The sequence below is a fragment of the Aulonocara stuartgranti genome, assembly GCF_965226115.1.
Source record: "Aulonocara stuartgranti genome assembly, chromosome: 22".
NCBI classification, from domain to species: Eukaryota; Metazoa; Chordata; class Actinopteri; order Cichliformes; family Cichlidae; genus Aulonocara; species Aulonocara stuartgranti.
In genome coordinates, this window is record NC_138957.1 from 18,495,232 (window position 1) to 18,518,772 (window position 23,541).

Here is a 23,541-nt window from a genome sequence, read left to right on the forward strand (position 1 = left end):
TTCGGTTGAACGCATTTCAGAATAAGACGTCCAACTACGACATGCTTTGAATGAATCCTATTCAACACGAGAATGAACCTTTATTTTGAAATGCATCAAGTGAAAAGTTAATTTCCACAAACATGGCGGCTCCCGTCAACAACAGCTCTGGCTGCTGGAGAGTCCCGGAGGTTTACAAACATCACGAACAGCAGAGAGTGTGCATTTCTCGACCAAAATATAGGGAAGGAAGAAAAGCCAAAGCAGTTAAGGTAAGAGGACCCTTTTGTTTAGAAAAGAGCGTATCTTAAGGTGTGAGACACTCCCTGCTACATGGGAACGTCACTTACAGTGTTTTTAAAAAAACATTTGCTCTCTTCCGGATTTTATGGACTCCACTGAACCACAGTGAGAGCCTTAACCACATCTGGATGATAAATATAACCACTGTTCGCAGTTTTCACATGAGCATTTTCCCATCAGTGTACCGCAGTCAAGTGTTGCATTATTTGCAGGTTTACACCATAAATTTAGAGAGTCGTTACCTGATGGTCCAAGGGGTCCCAGCGATTGGGGTTATGACTGAGTTGATTCAGCTGTGTGCCCTCTATGGAGCTGTGGAGGAGTACAGGCCCCTGGACGAGTATCCTGCCGAGGAGTTCACAGAGGTGTACCTCGTAAAGTTCCAAAAACTCACAAGTGCCAGGTACAAGATGTCACTAGACTGTTCATTATGCCTAACTGGCAACGTCTGAAGGACCTTCTGAATAATTTGGTTTCATTTCAGAGCAGCAAAGCGACACATGGATGAGAAAAGTTTCTATGGTGGTGTGCTGCATGTGTGCTACGTCCCCGAATACGAGACTGTGGAAGACACCAGGCTCAAGCTGCAGGACCGGAGGAGCTATGTCATCCGGGCTGCTCAGAAAAGAGGTATAATTTTATGTCTATAGGTTATATTTTGCCTCACAAAATCCACCACTCAAATGAGTAGCTTCTTAGTTCCTCATTAGTCCAAGCAAACTTCAGTTAACATAAATAAGGATAAGCTTTATTTGTCAGTTGCAGTTGCCTGCAGCTGAGATGACAGACCTACAGTAGATGACCATACAGACAATACATAAAATATACAAACTTACATTGGGGAGACAGGTCAGACTAGGCAGCAGAAAAAAAAGGGTAGACAGTGAAATATGTAACATATAGGGGCAAGGTCAGGAGAAAAAAAAGGTTTCTGCCCATGGTGACTCTGACAAATGAGTCATCATGAGGAGAAAACACAAAAACACTCCATAGCACATAAAGAGCAAAGATATCATCACACTATACTCCATGAAACACAGACAAGCAACATAAGGGCGGGGGTGCACCAATGTGCACAGACGCTGCGATTCTTCGTGCCTCCAGCTGAGCCGCTGTCTCTGTAGACGGGGAGGTAAGCATGACAGGAGGCGTTGGATCCGGGGAGGGATATCTGCATGCACTTTTATTTTCATTTGACTCGGATCTTTTTGAATGATGTGGATTTTTGACACTTTTTTCTGTCTCATTTTATTATTGCAAAGTGAGAGAAAGGGAACAGAAAGAGGACACACAAGAGGAGCCTACTTCATCGGAAACAACTACCACGTCAGACGACAACATCCTCACACACAAACAGACCTCTGGAAATGACAATACAAGGGAGACTCCAAACATCAGCCACTATTTAGGCTTTCCTCTACTGCCATTACCTCCCCAAGAACATCATTACCATAGGCCTAAAAGTCAACATTTACCAACAGAGGATAAAATGGGGACTTTGCACAATACCTGTGCTGACACATTAGAGCAGCGAGAAGGGAGTTCAAGGAGCAAACAGACCTTATCGAGCAGACCGTCAGCACGTCAGGCTGCGGCAGTCAGATTTCTTCCTCGGACCACACACTTGGAGAAACGGAAACGCAAAATGGAAGAGGCTGAGGAGGCCTCCAGTACTGTTTCTGGGCAGAACGAGCCTTTGATTGGACCAAAACTACCAGAACCATCCAAACTGGACATGGAGGATGAGTCACTGAACACAACTGTCAGCCTGATCAGGAACACAATGAAGCAGGTACATGTGATTATATTGTTTTGGTTGTAATTAAGGACAAAATAATATTTTCACTATGCTCTAAATCACTTTTTACAGTTAATCCAGTTTCGTCGTCTCTCCTAGGTGACATCGAGTCCAGACATCAAACCAGTGGAGAAGAAGGTCAAACCACGCCGTCGGATTTGATAGAGCAGGATTTATTTTTTTTTTCTTAATTAAACAAATCTTGCATCACAGCACCGTTCCATTGAGGTTAATATTAAAGATGTTTTGGCTAGGTATGCAGTTATGTGATTTGGTTATTGTTCGAATTGTTCCTGAAATACGTGTCCCTCAAACATCTCGATTCTCTGAAAAAAAAGAAAGAAAAGCAAACTGTAAGATTGAGAATTTTTGATGGGGAAATTTAAAGAGCTTAACAAATTCTCATTACAGATTACCCTGAAGTCAGGAAGGCAGGTTCCAAAAGCTTCCAGCAATAGGTTCTCATCTTTCACAGTCTTTTCAAAATCTTCAAAAGACAATTTGCCATCATGGTCATAGTCCTGTGGGAGGAAGCACCATTGGCAGAGCTGCTAAACTATTTACAGACCTGAGAATTTTTTAAATAGTGTTTTGGTTTGTTTTAATCATGTGTAAACAGTTATATCTGTGCAGCAAACAGCTCACCATCTTCTTCAGTATGATCTCCACCAGGTCTTTGATTCCTTCGTCAGGGTCCTCCTCATTGGGCTGTCTGATGAGCCTGCCCTTCAGCATATGAAGCATCTCCTCTCTAGAGATGGCATTGTCACCATTCAGGTCGTAGACAGTGAAGCAGTCTGAGCCATGCCAAACACAGGGATTTTTTTTAGGTAGATAAAGCTACATGTGTGAAGGTGTGAGAGTGAGGTTAAGCAAAAAAAAAGTAAGATTGAGAAGTTACATTTTATTTTTTCATCCAAGGTCCCCCGAAGAAAGACGGACAGTCCCTCGATCCACTCTTTCATGCTGACAACGCTGTCGTTGTCTTTGTCAAATGTCCTGAAGACTGAATGACAGACAGTTACACTCACAACATGTCTTGGATTTAATTATAGATTTCAATTGTTTGTACTGAAGAAACTGCTCATTCCCAACTGTACTCCTGGACAAGCGTACTGAAAGATTTAATTTAATCATTCTGAAAAAGGTGGTGGAGGTGAGAATTCTGGGTTGTACTTACAGGGTGATAGTGATGATTTGGAGATTTTGCTTACTTTCCACCATTTTATTGACATTTTACTATTTCAAAAAACAATATTGGCTCTGTTTAAATTTGATGGCACCAACATATCTCAAGACAGCTGAGAGGGCAACAGTAGGGTGCAAAACTAAGTGGTACTAAAAAAAGAAACGATGCAACTTTAGGTTAATTGGCAGCAGGTCACTGACATGAATGGATATTTTATTTTATTTTTTAAAAACATCTTGGAGAAGCAGAGTTCCTCAAAAGTAAAGATGGGCCGAGGTTTGCCAGTCTACAAAAAACTGCCTCTACAGTTTATGCAAATTCGAAATGATCAAATTTACATTTTACAGAGCGTCCCACCTTTTTTTGGAACTGGGTTTGTAAATAATATAAGTTTAAATAACTGTAAACTGAATACCTCTACCCGTCATCCTGTCATCAGTAAGTCCAAAGATGCTGTGGAGTGTGCTTATGAACTTTCCTCGGTCCAGACCGTGCACAGCTCTGCCAGAGTTGTTCTGCTCCGCCACAAGGACGTTAAACTCTCGGATAAGGCACTCAACCTCTTTTTTACTGACTATAAACAGAAACATAAAAAAAAATGGCGTACACTTCATCTGCTCTAACAATACCTAGACGGCAGTGTGTATTTTCATACCTGCTAAGTAAAACAATGAACCGTAAAGCTTAGCATGGACTGAACTACCGCTATAACAAAGCTGGCTTAGTTTATTGATTTGAGAAGTTTAACCGTCATACTCACAGTGCTCCACTTGTTTCGAAATGTTCTCAGCGAGCGTCTGTGTCGCCCGTTTGTTCACAGCAGATATTTTTGACATTTTCGATGAGGCCAGACTCAGCTACAGTCCACTCACAGGGAAGTTGGTGTACTGTTGCCATGGCTACCGCGAAACGTTTACGGTAGTGTGTGTTCAAGAACCTCGACGGTTTACTACCGGTGGAAACACCGTAACTACACATCATTTTCTACTTGAATTTTTAGCGCAGTAACACAAACGAAAATATGCCTCAACACTGACTGTCCTGTATCTGTTCCACTAGAATGACAATGAACCGCTGGCTGACCAAAAACCCATTGTTTTTCTGTCTTTCCTTAGGGCTATTTATTCTCCTTCAGAATACACGTTCATTTATATACTGAACAGGTACACATGAAACATGTTAAAATGGTTTTTTAACCCATCATCAGACCAAAATCACACATCAGGAAGAGGGCGGCTATATACTGTTTATGTTTATAATGCAGATTTGGGAAATGTTTACTGTTAGTCGCTTCAGGAACCTAATAAAAGCTTTGCTAAAATTTATATTTACCATCTAAAGTATCTTGGTGTTTGAGAAAAAGAAAAGAAAATGTGGGTGTTATGGAAGAATAGTGCAGCATTCCTTTAGTCAGATTCATCAAAGCCATGGAAATAGCTCCAACTTCTCCAAAAATATATATTTCATATATGCAATCCGCGTTAAGTACAAATTAAATGCGTATATCTCAAAATATTAATCATTCATTTAATGTATTATAGCCCAATATTATTTATTTTAAAAATGACTTTCTCATATAAAATGTACTTGTTTTTCCAGATTGTAGCATGCTTGCAAGGCATTTTCCAATATACAGTGCCCCATTCCTGATGAGTTTTTGGGTTTTTTTTGCTCCCATTTAAGTTTATGAGACAAAGCAGCAAGGCAGCTAGAAATGATTGTTTGATGGTCATTGGATCAGTCGTTAATCTGCTCTTGGAGTTACTTGGGAGGGCCGGCCACTCCTGACAAGATTCAACATTGTTTTCTGTTTGTTGATAATGGCTGGAGTCCCAAAGCACTAGAAATGGCTTTGTTGCCCTTTCCAGTCTGACAGATGTCAGCGACTTTGTTTCCCAGCAGTTTCTTTAGAGGCATGATGTGTTACTTTTTGAAAACTTTTAATCCACTTCACTTTGTCGCATAGGTTCTATTACCATGTCATTTTTTGATTCAACAGGTCTGTGATGTGGTTAAAGTGAATTCATGATTTAACAAGGAGAACTTTTTCCCTTGAATAGATTAAATCATTTAAAAACTGCATTTTTAAAATTTACTCAAGTTATCTTTGTCTAATATTAAAATTTGTTCTGAAACATGCAAGTGTAAAGCATGTATATCTGATGATTTAAAGGGCAATTTTGAGGGTCTAATGCAAATAGATACACAACAGATATGTAAGGAGAGTACGTCCACCATCAGCCCCCCACAAAATAAAAGTGCACAGTCACTTTAATTTAGTTTTTCAAGGATGATTCAACACCGTGGACCTGCTAGAGTCAGAAGTAATTTTCAACTGATGTCTCTCGGCTAGATATCATATTAGACATGAAAAATGAGTCAAGGAGAAAACAAGGACAACCTGTAATTTCTCATGACAAAAAGCTTACAGGAGTAGAAGATTAATACATTATTTTAAGCAGACAGTGTTGTGAAGCAGATATCAAAACAGACCGCAGTTCTCAGAAAGAAACCTCAATGGTGAATATCTGCAGGGCACACAAAATTAGAATTACATAACTATCCAAGGCAATAATAAAAAGTAATAAAATAGTAAACCTAATTATATAAAGACAGAATGACCGACATTTAAAAATTCACCACAAGAGCTTAGTGTTTCAGGGGAAACTATGAAACCAATAACATTTAATTCTTACAGTGTCTTGCAGACGTTTTTTCAACAATTAATATTGCCTTCAAACAGCCTCTTTATACCAATAATACTGGACTTCCAGTATCTGGTGTCAACAAGAAAGGTGCAACTTAAGGAAAACCTGCGATGAGATGCAGAAATCACAAACGTTAAGACACAACACACAGACACTTACTGTTATTCCAGCTTGAAAAAGTATTGTAAATATTGCCATCTGCTGGACACAAGTTATGAATCATGATTCATGTAGTAAATTCTTACTTGGCGAGAAATATAAAGAAGAATAGCTGATGTGAAAAATAAAATTTATTTTTAGGGAAACACGGAAACAGGCCCTTTTCTTCTCACTTCTTTGCCTGTGACCGTCACTGCGCCCCCTGTCATTTGCTCAGTGTGTCGAGAATTTGTATACAGTCTGACCACAAGGTGGTAGTCAGCTATTCAGTCAAAAGAGATTAGCTGAGTGAATTCAGCTGCAAGGACTTTCCAAATTACTTACAATAGAGATACCTAAAAAAGATACAATTATCTGAATGAGGAGAATTTCTCACAGTGAAAGTCATCAGGCCTGCCTTTCTTAAATTGTCTGAAAGGGCTGAGACTGCGTTTGAAATAAAAGGAAAGACCTCCCACCCCCTTCTTACTTCATGTAATATCACAGAGAAGTCACTAAGCCAGGGCACTAATGACTCAACACTTAGATTTGTACTTCATAAACTACACTGAATAACAAAAAAGTGCCTCTTTGCCAGATTAGAGCCAGACTGAACCGATCCAATCCACTCCGTTAAGGCAAAATATTATACCACTGCTTACACCTCCCTGTGTGTTTCTGTGCCATGTACAGTATATAGTATGGACATATGAAAAACACCTGTGTGTTTAAGTGTGCATCACTGTGACAGAGAGGTAAATGTGAAGATGTGAAGATGGCTTCCCTTCAGTCCGACCATAATAGCAACGTGCATACGAATGATTCCGCTTGAGTGCAGGATACGTCTGAGTCACTCAGACCGCCGGGTGAGGTTAGTTCTGATCGGTAGCGTTGCGTCAATCCAGTGGTTTGGATTCTCAATCATGGACATCCACACAGTGACTTCCTCTTCTGTGGAATCCATCCAGCTGACGACCTCGCCGTAACTCTGACCTGGCATTACAGAAAACCCACATGTGTGGTCATTATTTATGTTGTGGACTTTACCGCAGCTGTTTTTCTCAAAGAGATGTAAACACTCCCTGCATGTCCATGCACATACACTCCATTTGAAGAAGGAAAAAGGTTTAACCAACAGACTAAAATTCTGCATACAGCCATTGAGAAATCGTGACTACAACCTCCAAGCTAAAATTGACAGCAACAAACAGCCTCAGCAGGCAACAGCTCTGCCTGTGAAGAACACAACTTTGCTCAAAATCTGTCTGTAACAAAACAAATCCTTCAAAGCTGTTACTTCCCACCACTTCTCTGACATCATCTTCCTCGCAGTGAGACATAATGGAGCTGATGCTCTGCCTGCAATTTGATCTTGAGTGCTTCCCACTCCATATAAAGCACAGTAACACAATCTACGGGCAAAAAAACCCAAAAAAAAACCACCATCAGTATTAAGGATAAGTACTTGAGGGAAACTAAACTGTTTTCTGTATGTCACTAGACACACCTGCTAAATCTATCTTGCAGTCTATGTGGTAGATTTCAAAAGCAACCAAGCAGACGAGGACAGACAGAGACGCTGCATTACTAGCGACGTGACTTCGCTCCGATGACGCGACCATATGAAATGCCTGACATGCCAGCAGGCATTAGTTCAGTATGAAGCATTTCACTCTAAGGTTGTCTCAACTATCAGCACTATAGAAAAAAATTAGACAGGTTTTCAAGACACAATCGACAAAGCCTACTATTGAAATATGAGACAAGTGCAACAATTGCATTAATGTTCCAGCCCTGAACACAGGAAGTGCTTTCCTCCTGCAAACCTGTGAAGTATCACAGCACCCACGAGACACCATTTGAAAAGCTTAGCACAAAGACAAGGAGATCCTGTCAGAGCCTCCAGTCAACTACAGAGACAAACAACAGACAGGGAGACAAGAGGAAACAATGCAGTCCCTAATCACTTGGGGCTCTTAGATAGTATTGCAGGTAAGGATGTATCATGCAGCGATATCTTACCACTTTTCACTGTTTTTCACTAGTTATAAAAAAAAATAGCCAGCACAACACGCTGACAAACTATTTACAAAAACTGTTAGAATCACCTTCGTTTATAGTCACTCTCTAGTCAGATTTATGTGTAACAGTAACCACAATCTATTCAAAAAACACAAATTATATAAATATGTGACCTTATTACGATGCTGCATTACTTCTTTGTACTTCTCAGAGGTCAAGTTTTCTTTCTATATCACCTCTTCCTCTGTAACCCTAAATAGTTAGGGTCTTTTTTGATGTGATTTTCAGTTAAACTATTAAAATGTGCAATATAGATGATCTAACCAGTTCCACAGCTCAGACGGACGCCCCCGAGGACATGAGTCTTTAACCCTTCGCGTTGCCACACCGTCAGCTCAGCACAAGCCTCCCTCAAGTCGCTGGTATGGAAGCCGTCGTAGACCATGGTGTGGTTGTAGGTAGGACTGATGGAGTGCTTCACCACCCGGGTCTTCTGACCACTTTGACGACTTGCATCTGGGAGTATGTAGCTTGTGGGGTGTGGAGCAAGTAAATTAGTGGGATTATTTAAAGACTCAAATTACAGGCATATGGAAATAATTCAATATTCATGAAATGCTATCACAAAGTTTTGCCCATTAGGAAGAAAAAAATAAAAAATCCAAAAAACATACATGATTTCAATTTGGCCAACCTCCCTTTCAAGGCTATCTCCTTATGCACCACTTCCACTGTGACTGCTAGTTTCCAAACTGCTCCACGGGAGTCCCATTCTGACCAGCTGACCATGTGAATCTGCTATTTTTCCTTAGGTTACTTTACCATAACGTGCTTTTGATAGAAACCACCTTGTTACCATGCTTGTCTGAACATTTTTGGCCATGCCAACAAATCCTTGCTCACCACCAGCCTCATTTGCAACTTGCACATCTATCCAGTTCTCCAAAATGAAAGTTTGCCACTTAGTTTTGGAGGATATGCAGTGTATAATCACAAGTTCAGAGTGCATCTATGAAAAGTAGAGTGAAAAAATATATAGTTTTTAGGAAATGTTTTGTAGTCATGTTGGAAGCACTGCAGAGGTGCACAACGACATGACCCTGAAGGGGAGATTGACCACATTTGAATCATGTATTGCGAAAATCCCCATGAAAATACGGGGAACTCTGTAATTACTGATAAGAATGCAACATGACATGTAATGTGCTGCTTATACGTAATGACAGAGTAGATAACTGATGACAAAATATCAGGAAATGTGGTGCAGAGCTGACGCACCTTCTAACAAAGGAGTCTACAGCACCTCCTTTGTTGGACAGGAGACCCTGAGCCTCCCGAAGCCAGATGTGAACCTCTCCGGTCAGAGGCAAACCGCCACCTTAACACACACACACACACACACACACACACACAGAATGCATGAGATTCGGGTGATTGTGGTACACAGATATAACGTGCATCCGTGTTGTATTAAGGTATTTTCCTCACCTTCATATCCTTCTGGGATGTATTTAATAGAGAACATGATGTTCCCACGACTTCTAATGGAGTCTGGGCTCAGATAAACCTGTGACAGAGCGTACATAAAATAAAAAAAGATGAAGTCAGAGGAAATGACAGTATGAAAAAGAAGGAAAAAAGGAAGCAGGAGAAGTGTGGAAGCAGGGAAAGATTAAAGTTACATAAAACCTAGTTGAAATTCACAGCATGTCTTCCTCTCCCTTCAGCTCTCCCAGACACAAGAGACACCTCCCCACATTCTGTCTCCAACAAAGCTGCTGTAACTGCTGCTACAAAGACACTCAGATACTAAACAAATGTAGATGCAGGCACCACAGTGGGCTGGTAAATATTTATCTGGCACCATTCAAACACACACACTAATTTATGCAACTACAAGAGTGTGTGTTTGCATGCCACTCGTTGATGCCAGGTCCTTCCTACCCGTGGCTGCAAGTCCTGCCACAGAGGCTGTGTGCAGGTCCAATCCCAGAGCGCCAGAGTCACCTCCACCTCCCCGAGAAATACGTTCCTCCCCAGGGGCTCGGCATGCCACACAGAGAGGTTCAGGGTCCGACTCCGCAGCTCCCCGATCCGCACCTTATACTGAAAGAACATACATCATGAGTGTGTTTTTGTTATTTAGGTAACTTTAGTTAAATGCTGGTGGGGGATTTCTGTGATTGACACTTTATGTAACATGTAAATGACAGAGAGTCTCACTCTGAGTGTCTGATCATAAACTGGGTTTAGGGTCTTCTTCTTCACTGAAGTCTTCTTCTTACTGTGATTTGACTTGTCCGGCAGGAGGTAGGTTTTAACATATCTGTGAAAAACACACATCCATTGCTAGACTGGCTCCATATGGGCCCGGATCACATCACATGCATGCAAACATGCAGTCACTTACGGGTCAGACCGGTTCTTGCGTGCTGCAGCAATGTCCTCACAACGATACACTTTGACCTGCAGCTCCTCCCTCTGGCTGTTGTAAGCCAATGAGTACTGGATACGGCCCCTCACCTCAACCACTCCGAAATCCCCCGAGCTGAACAGACTCATCATGCTACCGCTGAGCTATAACACATACGCAAAGGAAAGATCAGCTCCTACGTCATTGTCCTGAGCTGAGTCATCTTGCGTCGCCAAATAGGCAATTAATCAAATGTGTGTGCGTGCATGCAAGTATGCTGTGCGTGTGTATGTGCATGTACCACGTAGCCCGAATGAAGACTGTTGGTGGAGCTGCTAGTTCTCAGAGAAGAAGGATCCGTCTCTGTCAGGCTGCTCAGCGAGTCAGTGTCCCCATTATAGTTGTCAATCAAGTCTTCCTAAACACACACACACACTCACAGTTCTTATGCAGCGTTATAATTAGACACAAAACATCTGTCATAAACTTTTAGTATACTTTGAAGGAGTTTTTAATGGGTAAAAGTGGCATCCCAACCACCCACACACACACGAACATGCACACACACTCAATACACCATAATAATGCCTCATTTACAAAAGTACCCAGAGCCATAATTTACCACTCAGTAGAAGCCCCTCTGGCTGCAATAACAGATTTCAGTCTTCTTGGATAACTCTGTACTGGCTTCACACATCTAGATTATTTCTGATATTATTTTTTAGAAGATTCCTTCAAACTCATCAGACCGGATCGAGAAAGCATCCATCAACCCGTTTGCTGCCTTCTCCGTGCAGATCTCATTTTACCTTGGACAATCCAGACTGCCAGAAAACACTCCTGAGTAATACTGATTCACTGATATGCTGAAAGGTGATGTGTTTATCCCCATGTCAGGTTGCTTCTTTAGTGTCCTCTGTCTTTGATTGTATTCAGCCTTCCCTCAGCTTTGTCCAGCTGACAAATAACCCAAAGAGTTTTCCATCTTCAGATTTTATCCTTTACTCCGTGCTCCATGGATAGTAGCTAAATTCTGGTCTCATCAGAGAATCTTTTTCCTCCTGCTCTCGAAGACTTGAAGTTTCTGCTTGTATAAGCCAGGTAAGTTCAGAACATCCACTCTGTTACTCTACAGGTAATCAGAGGGGGAGTGGGGCTGTTTTAAGTCTCATCTATAGTATTTGTATAGCGCTTCACTTAGTCCCTATGGACCCCAAAGAACTTTACACTACATTCAGTCATCCATTCATTCACACACTGGTGATGGTAACATTGTAGCCACAGCTGCCCTGGGGCGCACTGACAGAGGCAAGGACACTGGCGCCACCGGGCCCTCTGACCACCACCAGTAGGCAACCAGTAGGCAACGGGTGAACTGTCTTGCCCAAGGACACAACGACCGAGACAGTCGGAGCCGGGGCTCGAACCGGCAACCTTCCGGTTACAAGACAAACTGCCAACTCTTGAGCCACGATCGCCCACATGATGGGCAACCCATCATTCGGACTATCCTCCACACATCATCAATCTGAACCGTGGTCTGAGTAACCCTCGTCACTCAGGCTACTCACATATGGACTCTATACTCAGACCAAGTCTTTTGCACTACTAAGCAAGCACTTCTCCTGTTTTGCATATATCTTGATTGATAATGTCTCCTCATTTCTTGTTTGTTGCTAGAAAAAATGGAAATAGGTGCAGGAACTAAATGAAACATACAAACATGTTTGGAAAAAAGTATAGAAGGGAAAAACAGTGTTAATACAATACTAATAACGTTAGAAGTCAGCATTTCGTACGATCACCTTTATTCTAGCGCAGTCTGAACTCTCTCAGACAAGCTTCTTTTGTCTTATCAAGTAATCTTATGGAATAGTTCTCTAGGCTTCCTAAAGGACGTCCAGGGCTCTTCTTTGGATCTTGGCTGCCTTTTGTTCTGTTCTCCGTCAAGATGATCTCACAATACTTCAATAACGTTGAAGTCCCTGTCTGGGGAGGCCACTCCATGACTGATAGCTTCCCATTGTTTGTTTTTCTATCCATGTATGCTTTTACTGCATTAGCAGCATGTTTGAGGTCATTATTATGCTGAAAAATGAAACTGTTACCAATCAGTTGCTTTAAAGAAGGTATTAAATGGTGGATCCAAATCTGATGGTACTTTTATTTGCTCATAATTCAATGATTCAAATCTCCAACACCACTGGCTGCCATACAGTCCCAACTAAGACAAATGCTCCACTGTTTTTTTACAGATTTAAATGACAAATTTCCACTGATTTTCAGTTCAGCACTTGAGCTTTTTCTCCCCGTTTCCCTTCCTTAAGAATGGCTACTTGACAGCCACCTCTCTACTGAGACCATTTGTGATGAGGCTTCAGTAAACAGATCAACTGAAGGGCCAGTTTGTTTAGTTATTTATTGCTAAATAGTCTGTAAGTATTCATGTAGATTAATCACTTGTTCATCCATTGAATTAGGTGCAGTTATTTATCCAAAAACTAACAAAAAAAAAACTACAAGAAAGTCCGACTTCTTGGAAGCAAAATATAAAGAAATGAAAGGTGGTTCAAGACTTTTGCAGAGTACTGCAGTTTTGCTAAATTTGCTGATAAAACTGATTCTCTATATGCTGCACGAGTCTAGCTGAGTCCCTCTTTTCCTTTGCTTGCAACTGTAACACAGCCTCCTGAGAACCATTGCAATGAGTCTGAAATTTTAACAAATGAGACATTTTGATTTATCGAGTAAAAACTGATTGTAAGTGATGACTGATTTGATCAATATATAATTAAATACACAACAAAAACTGCGCAACTTTCTGGAGCCACTGTATGAAAATGATCGTTGAAGTACTGCATTGGCTGTTTTTTGGATTTATACACTGAAAAAATGACAAATATTGACTCAGTGTCTTTGAATAGGAGGTACAATAAAGACCAATTCAACAGTGTTTGCCAGAACCATTAGTCATGGTAATCTGTGGGTGTGTGGTATAATCACCTCAGGTTCCTCCGATTGGCCGTTACTTCTGGTTTCACATTCTGTGAGCACAACATTGAGTTAATAACATTACTGAGGGATGGCTAGAGAGGCACAGACACAGCAGGGGAGGAATTTCATACCTTTGGATGATGAGGAGCTGTTACTGTGCTGGAGACCCTGTAAATTATTCGTATTTACATGGTTATTAGGACAAGAATGGAAAAAGGGGAGGAAGAATGCACGCACAAACCTGTGACACGGGTCCGTTTACTGTGGATGTGGGTACCGGTTTCAAACTCTGAGTCCTGAAAACAAATATTGGGAGATGTAGCAGCAGATAAATGTTACAATCAGTCCGTTTGTCTCACAGTCATCCCCACAAACCCTTCAGTTTCTTCCTGGTTGCTGTCCTTCACACGTCCTTCAGTCTCGAGTAAAGTGTTGTTGTTGTCCTCTCGCTCCATGTTGAAAAGTCCATTCAGGGACACATCTGTCAGCAATCACAGACAGTAATCACAGACAGACAGAAAACAGTCCTGCTGATCGCTGACAGTTGTACTACATGAACTGAAAACTGACCTCTGCTCTTTGTCTTCCTGTGGCGGATGGTGGCGTGGACCAGGTCGCAGCCCGAAGTCCAGTTGAGATGGCGTTTGCTACACTCCTCGCTGAACCACGCCCCTGACAGGAAGCGCAGACGGGTTGAGTTCGTCTCTCTCCGCTCGAGGGTTCTGCATCATCAACAGAGAGACACTCTTTGTAACACCTGATATTCAAAGCAGCTTAATTAAAAGTTATGGCAAAAAAAATTGATAAAAACATGTGACGAAGGGTAAGGAAATAATTATAATTGATCACCAACTGTGTCTTACTTGACCTGAACACTAAAGGGAGATTTTGCACCAACACCAAAGAAAGTAATATATGCCTGAGGACCAATCCCACCCATACGGTTACAAACATCCGAAGAGATTAGCACACATATCAGTCAGACTTGAATAAATAGTCACCTCTGACCTTACACGTCCTTCATCACGGCGACGTAACTCCAAGTCACGCTGTACAACCTGCAGGATGGAGGTCTGCTCCTCCTCCGTCAGGTGGCTCAAGTCAAGTGAGGAGTCTCCCTGCTTTCCTTCCATCCCTAAGACAAAAGTGTGTTTGACTATCATTACACAACACAAATAGTGCAGTACAGTACAGTCAACAGTACAGTCTTACTGCTTTCATTAGACATTGAGATTAGAACATAACATGAATGTGCAATATATCAGGTTCATTATAATACATTTAAAATCCACTGTTCTACAAAAACTTTTGTTTCTTTTTCTTCATTTCAGTGCATTGAAAAAAGAAAATTCGGCAAACTAGCCTTCCAGATTTTTTTCCCTCTTAACAGTAATGAAGGTTTGTCTGGTTAAAGTCATTTGAAAAAGAAAGTTCACATTCCTAAGTACATCTTGCTGTTCCCATTGGAATTAAGAAGGTAATCAGCAGCCAGGTCCTGCTAATCAAATGCACTTCATTTATGATTATCAGTAAGTGTGAGTGCCTCTTTAAAAGCACAAGTTTGGGAAGTTTGCTGCTCTTTACTTCTATGCTAACACAATGCCACGTTCTTCACTGGAGTGGATGTCCCATCAAATGAAGTTCAAGGTCAGGCCATGTAATGCTCAGAGAAACTGCAGAAAACCCAAGAGCTACAGCCACAGTTAGCATGTTAAATGTTAAATTCATGACGGTGTTAAACAGGACATATCTTCTTATCTCTAAGAAGAATGTGGCAGCACAGATTAGGTTTGCAAAGTTCTAAATAAACCACAAGACCTCTGAAACAATGTCCTTTAAAGAGACAACGCCAAAGTGTTTAGCCACGATGCACAGCACTACTGTCACGCCCTAGCAAACTTTGCGTGTGTGTCCTGTTTTCCTTTCCTTCTGACTTCAGCTGCCACCCATTTCTTCTGAGGAGCTGGTGCACAGCTGGCTCCACTCAGCAATTAACCACCCACCTGCATAAAAGCTGGTGACGGCCCACTTAGTCACTCAGAGTGAGTGCTGTGGTGAGCTTAGGTGTGGGGTTTGAGGTACCAGTGAGTAGCTGTTCCCCCCCAGCTGCAAATTACTGGTTATAGGTGTACTGTTACAGAGCATTTAGTGGTGTGTTTGAGCTACCAGTGAGTAGCTGCTGACAGCAGCGGTGTTTTTCTTTGGTTTGTTAATGATTTCCTTTCTTTTCAGTGTGTTTTAGTTTGTTGACATATTTGTTTGATTGTTATAGTGTAGCCATCTCTTTAAGTCCTTTTTAATAAAGGTTTTTTGTCTTTTCTTTTTCCTCCTGGACTTACTATTGTTACTCCTCATCCCCTTGGCCCTTTTGGGGGACATGACAACCAAACACCTCATACTAGCTGTCAGCAGGTGGTGAAGTGGGGGGATGTTTTGGGCGTGGTTCTCAGCCACAGGACCTGGGCACCTCACAGTCATTGAGCTGACCATGAGCCCCTTTGTATAACCAAAATATTCATGTCAAATATAGCAAATCTACAGCAGAACAACTGAAAAGGAAATGAATCGAGGTGATGCAATGGCCCAGTCAAAGTCTAGACCTTAACCTGATTGAAATGTTGTGGCGACATAGCTGTGCATCAAAGAGAGCCTGCAAACCACAATAAGTTGAAGCAATGCTGATGATGTTGTGTAAGAAGAGTGGACCGAATTCATCCACATATGTTGACCCTTTGTGGGGGAATAAGTCACACAGAAATAATCACCTCAAGTTAATACTGCTAAAGGTATTTCTACAAGTGGTTTAATCATAGGGTGTACTTTTTGTTTTTAAAGGACTGAGCCGAGTCCTGTAAACTTTTTTTCCCCCACATGTAAAATTTGGTTAATGATGACATTACTTTGCTCAGAGAGGTCTGAAGGTTACAAACTGCACAAATTGTCATTTACATGAAACATAGTAGAGAAATGCTTAAGAGGAAACCTATAATAAAGCTGTTTCTTTTTTTCTTTAAATCACCTGAAGCGAGCTCCCTGGTATCTTTCAGGATGCAGTACTCTTTGAAGCTTTGATACATGCTGTTCCAGGTGAGCCTTTCCTGTCTTCAATGACTTTCACTCCCTCCTACTCTTAAGTACTCTACTGTAGACAGCCTAAAAAACTACATTCAAAAAGATTAATAACAACCTACTACTGAATTCACTTTCAGCTAATGTGAGGCCGAGATGGATGATCTAACCTTCTGCACCACCATGTAATAACTGTTAATGAGTTTTCATGTCCCCAACGCCTAAGGCTAGTTACTTTTGAGAAGTTAACGCATGCGCGTCAGGAACGTGTTCGCCTGTCAACGGGTAGGTTAGAAAACGCCACGCACAAAGTGCTCCAGTTTTCACAAAACACGCCGAGTAATATTAATAACAACGTTGTTGTTCTTATCAATAGTTCCTCCATAAAGCACTCCTTTGGTGTTTTTTTATTGTTATATAGGTTTAAACCTCTAAAAGTGACTGAACACTTGTTTTTAAGACTGTTAATGGGTTTAATTATTTAGGCTTATTTATTTACGCGAAGTGCCCTTTAGGGGGAAAAGAAATAGGTCAGTGCACTTCTTCTCATTACGGATCTACCGCGAGAGAGGAAACACCTGTCGCAACTTTTCCCTTTAAAGATTAAAGATTAAACTCTCTCCTCTCCCTTCTGTTAGAAACACAGAAAGAAACACACGAAAGAAAAACCGGGTTACCTTATTTGACAGCTTCCACTGGTTCCATCGGGGGGAAAAGTTCTCAGGAAAAGTTTTCCTCAGTGCGATGTGTATGTCTGTGTACGTCGACGCTTGTGTGCTGAGTAAACGGAGTGAACACGCCCTCCAGAATTAGTCCGCACAGGAGCTGCTCTCAGCTGTGTGTGTGTGTGTGTGTGTGTGTGTGTGTGTGTGTGTGTGTGTGTGTGTGTGTGTGCGCGCACACACACACACTGTGTATTTGTCTGACTGTGTGATATGACTCACGCGGATGTTTTACCAAACTGCAGGGTGGAGGTGGGATGTATCTTGTAGCTGTCCACACCTGCTAAGCACACACACTCTTGCCTACCTGGCCTTACTGTGCACAAACAAGCACGCAGATATCGAGCCTTCTGCCTGTTTTGAAGAGGAACACAGACCCATACGTGTAACCAGCCTCGGTTTAAATTTGGTAAGGTGTTGGACTTCCCTTTCCCTCAGTGGAACTGCATTGTGTGAGTGTGTGCAAGGCAGAGGGGGGAGGGTAGGAGAGGATGAAAGAAAGAAAAAGGCCCAGTTCTGTCCTTTGTCACCAAACTTGGATGACAGCCACAGTCTCCTCAGATGGGGAAAGCTTTTTTGTGTGGACTTATTCAAGCCTGTATAGGTCCTGGCTCAGACAGAGACCAAAGCATCCAACCAGCCCTCGCTCTGCTCCCCTAAAGAGTCCCATCAGTGCTCTGTTAGTGCCAAATACTGGGGTCCATACTGACACCCAGATATGGTACATGGACAGGTCATTTTTATTAACAGGTCCTTGGTCTTAAGCAGATCATAGTTCAGTTCTTCTGCCGAGTTCTATTTTATTTATATAGTGCTAAATCACACCTCGGACGCCTCAAGCTGCTTCATATTTAAGGTGAAAACCCAAACAATCACATGACCCTTGTGAGAACATGGTAACAGTGGGAAGGCAAGAAATCCCTTTTAACAGGAAGAAACCTCCAGGGGAACCAGGCTCAGGGAGGGGCAGACATCTGCAGTGACCAGTTGGGGGTTATGAGGGGAGGAAATGGAGAAAATAATGATTAATAACTAATGATTAAATGCAAAGTGGTGTTAAGGTGAGTGAATAATAGGAAGTCCTCAGCAGCCTAGACCTAACTAGGGGAGGTTTCAGGGTCACCCGATCCAACCCTGATTAAATGCTTTATCAAAAAGGGTCGTTTTAAGCCTGATTTAAAAACTATGGGGGCTGTCTGTGAATCCAAACTATGAGCTGGTTCTACAGAAGAGGGGCATGAAGCTGCAGACTCTGCCTCCTGTTCTACCTTTAAGTACTCAGGAACCACGAGTTGTGTTTGCGTATTTAAATGCAAGAAAGCAAAGACATACCAAACATACTGAGAGACACCTCTTCTTAGTCCTAGTTTATTCAGGAAATCCAGTGTCATCACAAAAAAATCAAACAGCTCATATTAATGAGTTTAACCAACATTAGTATTATTTAAACAGGATCACGTCTATGTCACCTGTTTTATAACAGCAATCAAATGGTTCAAACTTTATTATAAATCTGAGAAATCAAGTCAGAGTTCTTCTCCATGACTACCACGTTGGGTTTGTCTGAACTACTGACAGTAAGAGCATCAAAATAAAAGTAATGCACCACTAGAGTCATTACTGGAGGTTTTTATAAAGATTGAAATCCTGACTCTGCTATTAGGGCTCAGGTTTTAGGTTATGGTGTGTCTTTCTCAGTGGTTCACAGGTTGTTATCACAGTTGTTATCTCTAACACTTCCTTTCCATCAGTGAGGTGCAGGTGTCCGAGCTGTAGCTTATTTTTTTCCCCACTAAAATAAGACTGGCAGTAGCAGGCCACCATAAAACAGCCGACCCCAAAGCTGGAAGCAGTGATGTCAGTGGCTATACAAGGACCTGCTGAAAATGTTTAAACAATAACTGGTGAATGAAGCAGCCTGCATGATTTTCTTCTCATGGAAATAGAAGAAGCATCACTGCTAGTAAAGCTATGTAATCACTCCTCAAACCATTTAAAATGTAGAATTACTTTTTTTTTTTTTTCAAAAGGCACCAAAGGAAGGCGTCTCCCTGCATCCGCAGCAGCACAAACACTCACTGCAACTTGACGGAAAGAGGTATAACAGCCTGTGAGTGGACTTTAGGACCTTAGTTACTATATTTATATTATATTAATCAATAATTTCATACATTACAGGTTAACATTTGGTTATTTTTGTTTCAAAAAAACTCTAGAAAGTTATCAAAATGCACATGAACAGAAATGTACTCAAAGACGATGGATAAAATGTTTGTTGTGACCTTGTCTGAACTACAGCCTAAATCTAATAATATAACTGCACCACACTATTTATAACAGTATAAACACCTAAATTACTGTAATTTAAGGTGAATTGTATGATCACAAAGCAGTTGCATAAAATTCTGCAGAAATCAAAGTCTTGCTTGATCGTGCATCTAACACACTGATCGTGAACTGTAAATACTGCAGTGAGCTCATGCACAGACACTTGTTACACAATGCAGTATTTTGGGAATATGTCCTCGTACAAACACACCCATCCCCCAGGGGGTACACACAGGGACCAGACCAAAAAAACGACAGGGGGAAAAAAGGAGAGGGAAAAAAATTCTTGTCGTCATAACCAGATGAGTCACCGTTCTGCTGTCCTTCTCTGCACCGTCTGCTTGTCCGTCATTTATCTTGTCTTCACTGTGGCTGCTCTCTGCATGAAGACAGACAGAAGAGTGTGTATAGACTGATGGAAAGTGTGTGTGATCAGAATCAAAACAAGACAGGCAGAGATGCTGAAGGTGAACCGTTTGTGCTGTGCATCGTGTGTTGTTGACGATTCCTGCCACCAGAGGCTGCTGTTGCACTTAACACGTTTCGCACAAACGCGTGAGATTCTGTGTTCTCCAACACCTCCGCGCATAAACTCACATGGGGTCGTAGCTGCTCTGCTCTTTGGATTTGAGGAAGCGCATGGCGAAGAATCCGCCTGCCTGCAGACACAGCACGAGTATGATGCCGCCTATGAAGCTGGACATGTCGAACTTGGCCTGGGAGAACTCGGGGGAGGAGTTGGTGTTGCTGTCATCACCTTGAGGGAAAGGACACAGAATTCACTGGTTGTTTTATATATATATATATATTTATAAAGTGCTGTCAGGGTTTTTAGCGGGTGGAGATGACTGGATTGCCTTTAGGGAATCTTTTAGTCAGCTGTTATGGGACTAGGAGATGACGTCTGAAGCAGAGTTGATTCAGTTTACCTGAAACGGTTTTACCACCTCCCGCAGCGACAGACTCTACAACTGGGGAATGAATTATGTAACAGGGTTATGAAGATGGCAGAAAAACACTTGATATCATCCCCCCCAAAATTATGTTCATTTTTTTTAATACCTGTGCACAATTCAGACACTCTGGTCCAGCTGCAGTTCATGCCGTTGTCTGCCGAATCCCCTTCATCGGTCACACACATGCCTGTATCATTGCCTGAGGGAGACAGACCCCGGCATCACTCAATAATTCAGTGATCTTCTACAAACCAGGGGAGCTAGTGTTACAGCAGCATTGGTGATTGAATTACTATCAGAGGTCACGTGTGTGTGTGTGTGTGTGTGTGTGTGTGTGTGTGTGTGTGTGTGTGTGTGTGTGTGTGTGTGTGTGTGTGTGTGTGTGTCACCATTTGGACAAAGCCTCCAGACACAGCCTGTCAGGTTGAGCATGGAATCGCCGACACACAGGTCACATGACTCGGCTTGAGAACAATCTGTAGGAGGGACAACACTGGCAGTTAATTAGCAGTGTCAATCAAAACCCAGCTGGCTGGCCAGTGCCCATTTATTCTAAAGCAGCTTCATTATTATATGATATCCTGTTAGTTTGGACAGTATCTGAGAATGCAGAAGTTTATGATGATAAGAAAAAGATAATTGCTTCCTGTTAAACTCTCTTATTTGTGCTGCTTCGTGGTGTGTTAGTAATAATAGACAAAAAGCCATCTTACCAGTAAATAAGAAGTGAGACATTAATGAGGAAAGACAACAGATTAAAGCACGAAAATAGACAGCAGATGGCAAGCTTAGGAAGACACACAAGCAGGTTCAGAGCAAAATATACTGAAATGGACACGCTGTAAGAAAATAAAACATACGGATAGACCCATACCTGGCTGTAGATACACAGAATGGATCACTGCTAGAAGCAGCAGAGTGGAGGAGAGAACAGTAAATGCCACCAGCTGCATCCTGACTGCAACAGACACCTGTGAGCAACACCTGGAAACGTTGGCACTTAAAAGGGAGTTGATTTTAAAAACTAAAAAAAGGCTTTGAATTGAAGTCTCCTCAGCTTGTCCTCGAAAGGGTTTCTGGAGGTGATGATAACCAGGACACAATGACAGATAAGAGTGAGGAGATCTGTGTAACATGAGCGCCACTAAACTTGGTTCCCTGGCAACCAACTGGCCCACCTCAAGCCACCTGAAATGCATGCCAGTTGGAACGGACTGACACCTGTTTACCTAAGCAGGCGGTGAATGTATACACACACCTTCATTCACATATATGTCCTTATGAAGCCTATAAATTAAAGAAGGACTAATGGGAATAAACTGAGCTAAATTAGTGTTCATTTTGATGTTACCTGCACTTAAACGCATGACAAGGTTCTTTGTTTTCCCTGTTGGAACTCTGGATTTAGTGATGTGGTTGCCTGCTTTGTTAAATTTTCTAAAATCCATGTTGTGGGGACCTTGAATGTCTACGCTTCCGTTAAACAGATGTTGATATTTCAACATCATGAAAAGGGTGATCATCAAAGTCACTTGCAGTCAGCTTCATCGGCACCAAATGTCATGTGATGCCCATGAAGATATCAAGAATAAAATAGCTGAAAAATGCTGCTGACCTTTTAAACCTGAGGTTTATGTTGCTATTGTAGCTAAAATTCATTCCTTCAATGTCTTTTGTGACTTATTGAGATTCTTTTATCTACCCAGATCCCCCAAAACATTCAAAAAATGAACAGCTTCAAAAAGGAATTCATGCTAATTCATGTTATTCATACTTACAGCAATACAAGTCAAGTAGAGGAAGGTTTAATAGACCTTGATCTAGATATAACAAGAGCTAATAAGGTCTTCATATCCCTTTAAAGATTTCCAACAGGCTTCTGCTAAAAAAGTACATTGGCTTTTCAACTATTCTGTACTCACATTTTTACCTCGGTGATGAAATTAAGATTTTTTTTTAAAAAACTTTTTTACTGTATACCTTTTAAGCATCACCACCCACCTATTGATAGAATATGTTTCTTGTACTTTATCTGTGCAAATAAATATAAAATATCCCAGATAAATGTAAAGAAAGAGACAAAGAAAACCATTGTAACACTCTGTGACACTAGCCTAGATCGGGATGTTTGTAGTAATGTTACTCTTAATGTGTGATTAGTTGTAAAAGCTGAAGAGGTTACAGTTAAATCGCACATTCCTATTGGTAAAGCTGGATCTGGATGTAAAGGACCAGACGTGAGTATTGAGCATTACTGTTTGAAACTACAGTGAAGTCCATATGGGATTTTGGACAATGACACATTTTCTGTTTGTCTACAAATCACGGCAGTATGTTTTGTTTTTTAATCCAACAATCCAGATGGAAATGAGGGGCAGACTTTGAGCTTTACTTCAAGTGGTTTAACAAAAGTATTACATGATATAAGCAGTTTCAACAGCAATTAAGCAATGTTTCCTGGTTATTCCATGACAAATCAGGCTGGTGAGAGACCTGGAGTTGATTCCAAGTGTTGAGCTCTGTAGATTTTCAGCAGAACTCTCAACATGATGTCCAAAGAGACATAGATGTAGGTGATGGAGGTAAGGCTGAAAAACCAAATAGTCTTGTTAGAGAAATAGCAAAATCCTTATAGGACAGGACAAATCAACAACTGACCTTCTCGGCTACACAAAAAGGCCTGAAAAGCAAAAAAAAACCCTCATCTGATTAAGAAAAACCCTTCATATCATCTAAAGACAGAGAATCTGTCCATGATGCCCAGGTGTTCTAGACTTCAGACTGTTTCATGTTCGTTAAACCATTTGATGTAAAGCTCAGACTCTGCATCTGAATCACATCCTGGTTGTTTGATTTTAAAGCGACTGTGATGTACAGAAAGGCAACATTACAAAAAATTGCGTCATTTCCAAAAACCTGTGG

The 23,541-nt window shown here is 41.4% G+C and overlaps 4 protein-coding genes across 7 annotated transcripts; 1 reads left to right on the forward strand and 3 right to left on the reverse strand.

Moving 5' to 3' along the window:
- The first annotated feature begins 45 nt into the window (after positions 1-45).
- On the forward strand, positions 46-2,337 carry rbm48 (RNA binding motif protein 48). Its single transcript, XM_082521251.1, has 5 exons — positions 46-251; positions 495-685; positions 767-912; positions 1,545-2,074; positions 2,180-2,337. The coding sequence occupies exons 1-5, from the start codon at positions 123-125 to the stop codon at positions 2,240-2,242; spliced, it is 1,059 nt and encodes a 352-aa protein (XP_082377377.1). The 5' UTR covers positions 46-122; the 3' UTR covers positions 2,243-2,337.
- clxn (calaxin) lies at positions 2,261-4,358 on the reverse strand. Its single transcript, XM_082521252.1, has 6 exons — positions 4,030-4,358; positions 3,685-3,843; positions 2,982-3,086; positions 2,726-2,877; positions 2,497-2,601; positions 2,261-2,406 (listed from the first exon to the last, which is right to left on the reverse strand). The coding sequence occupies exons 1-6, from the start codon at positions 4,103-4,105 to the stop codon at positions 2,356-2,358; spliced, it is 648 nt and encodes a 215-aa protein (XP_082377378.1). The 5' UTR covers positions 4,106-4,358; the 3' UTR covers positions 2,261-2,355.
- Positions 4,359-5,655: 1,297 nt separating this feature from the next.
- LOC309698660 (synaptotagmin-like protein 1) lies at positions 5,656-17,447 on the reverse strand. Of its 4 annotated transcripts, XR_014274143.1 has the most exons (16): positions 16,564-16,812; positions 14,553-14,679; positions 14,115-14,266; positions 13,920-14,025; positions 13,786-13,840; positions 13,676-13,712; positions 13,554-13,594; positions 10,852-10,968; positions 10,548-10,714; positions 10,361-10,463; positions 10,082-10,243; positions 9,626-9,704; positions 9,416-9,515; positions 8,462-8,667; positions 5,966-7,108; positions 5,656-5,797 (listed from the first exon to the last, which is right to left on the reverse strand). XR_014274143.1 is itself a non-coding variant. In XM_082521249.1 (15 exons), exons 2-15 carry the CDS (start codon positions 14,675-14,677, stop codon positions 6,966-6,968), a joined length of 1,593 nt encoding a protein of 530 aa, XP_082377375.1. In that variant the 5' UTR covers positions 14,678-14,679; positions 17,291-17,447; the 3' UTR covers positions 5,656-6,965. The 4 variants fall into 4 exon arrangements, 3 of the variants coding, with proteins under 3 accessions (XP_082377375.1, XP_082377374.1, XP_082377376.1); XM_082521249.1 differs by lacking the exon at positions 16,564-16,812 and adding an exon at positions 17,291-17,447 and having other exon boundaries at positions 5,656-7,108; XM_082521248.1 differs by having other exon boundaries at positions 5,656-7,108.
- Positions 17,448-19,529: 2,082 nt separating this feature from the next.
- cd164l2 (CD164 sialomucin-like 2) lies at positions 19,530-21,753 on the reverse strand. Its single transcript, XM_082522761.1, has 6 exons — positions 21,494-21,753; positions 21,009-21,095; positions 20,726-20,818; positions 20,593-20,634; positions 20,261-20,420; positions 19,530-20,042 (listed from the first exon to the last, which is right to left on the reverse strand). The coding sequence occupies exons 1-6, from the start codon at positions 21,570-21,572 to the stop codon at positions 20,027-20,029; spliced, it is 477 nt and encodes a 158-aa protein (XP_082378887.1). The 5' UTR covers positions 21,573-21,753; the 3' UTR covers positions 19,530-20,026.
- Between the last annotated feature and the right edge of the window lie 1,788 nt (positions 21,754-23,541).

What these genes read in the sequence shown, in the direction of transcription:
- cd164l2 (XM_082522761.1), bottom strand. Translation starts at nt 21,572, where the DNA reads ATGCAGCTGGTGGCATTTACTGTTCTCTCCTCCACTCTGCTGCTTCTA. An exon ending in CTGGAGGCTTTGTCCAAATG is followed by an intron (nt 20,819 to 21,008) that starts GTGACACACACA and finishes TGTCTCCCTCAG; the next exon opens with GCAATGATACAGGCATGTGT. An exon ending in AGGTGGTAAAACCGTTTCAG is followed by an intron (nt 20,421 to 20,592) that starts GTAAACTGAATC and finishes CTTTCCCTCAAG; the next exon opens with GTGATGACAGCAACACCAAC.
- LOC309698660 (XM_082521248.1), bottom strand. Translation starts at nt 16,621, where the DNA reads ATGTATCAAAGCTTCAAAGAGTACTGCATCCTGAAAGATACCAGGGAG. An exon ending in GCCAATCGGAGGAACCTGAG is followed by an intron (nt 10,969 to 13,553) that starts GTGATTATACCA and finishes GTGTGTGTTTAG; the next exon opens with GAAGACTTGATTGACAACTA. An exon ending in TTTATGATCAGACACTCAGA is followed by an intron (nt 10,244 to 10,360) that starts GTGAGACTCTCT and finishes ATGTTCTTTCAG; the next exon opens with TATAAGGTGCGGATCGGGGA.
- clxn (XM_082521252.1), bottom strand. Translation starts at nt 4,105, where the DNA reads ATGTCAAAAATATCTGCTGTGAACAAACGGGCGACACAGACGCTCGCT. An exon ending in AGATCATACTGAAGAAGATG is followed by an intron (nt 2,602 to 2,725) that starts GTGAGCTGTTTG and finishes TTCCTCCCACAG; the next exon opens with GACTATGACCATGATGGCAA. An exon ending in CCTGCCTTCCTGACTTCAGG is followed by an intron (nt 2,407 to 2,496) that starts GTAATCTGTAAT and finishes CTTTTTTTTCAG; the next exon opens with AGAATCGAGATGTTTGAGGG.
- rbm48 (XM_082521251.1), top strand. Translation starts at nt 123, where the DNA reads ATGGCGGCTCCCGTCAACAACAGCTCTGGCTGCTGGAGAGTCCCGGAG. An exon ending in CAAAAACTCACAAGTGCCAG is followed by an intron (nt 686 to 766) that starts GTACAAGATGTC and finishes GTTTCATTTCAG; the next exon opens with AGCAGCAAAGCGACACATGG. An exon ending in TCAGGAACACAATGAAGCAG is followed by an intron (nt 2,075 to 2,179) that starts GTACATGTGATT and finishes CGTCTCTCCTAG; the next exon opens with GTGACATCGAGTCCAGACAT.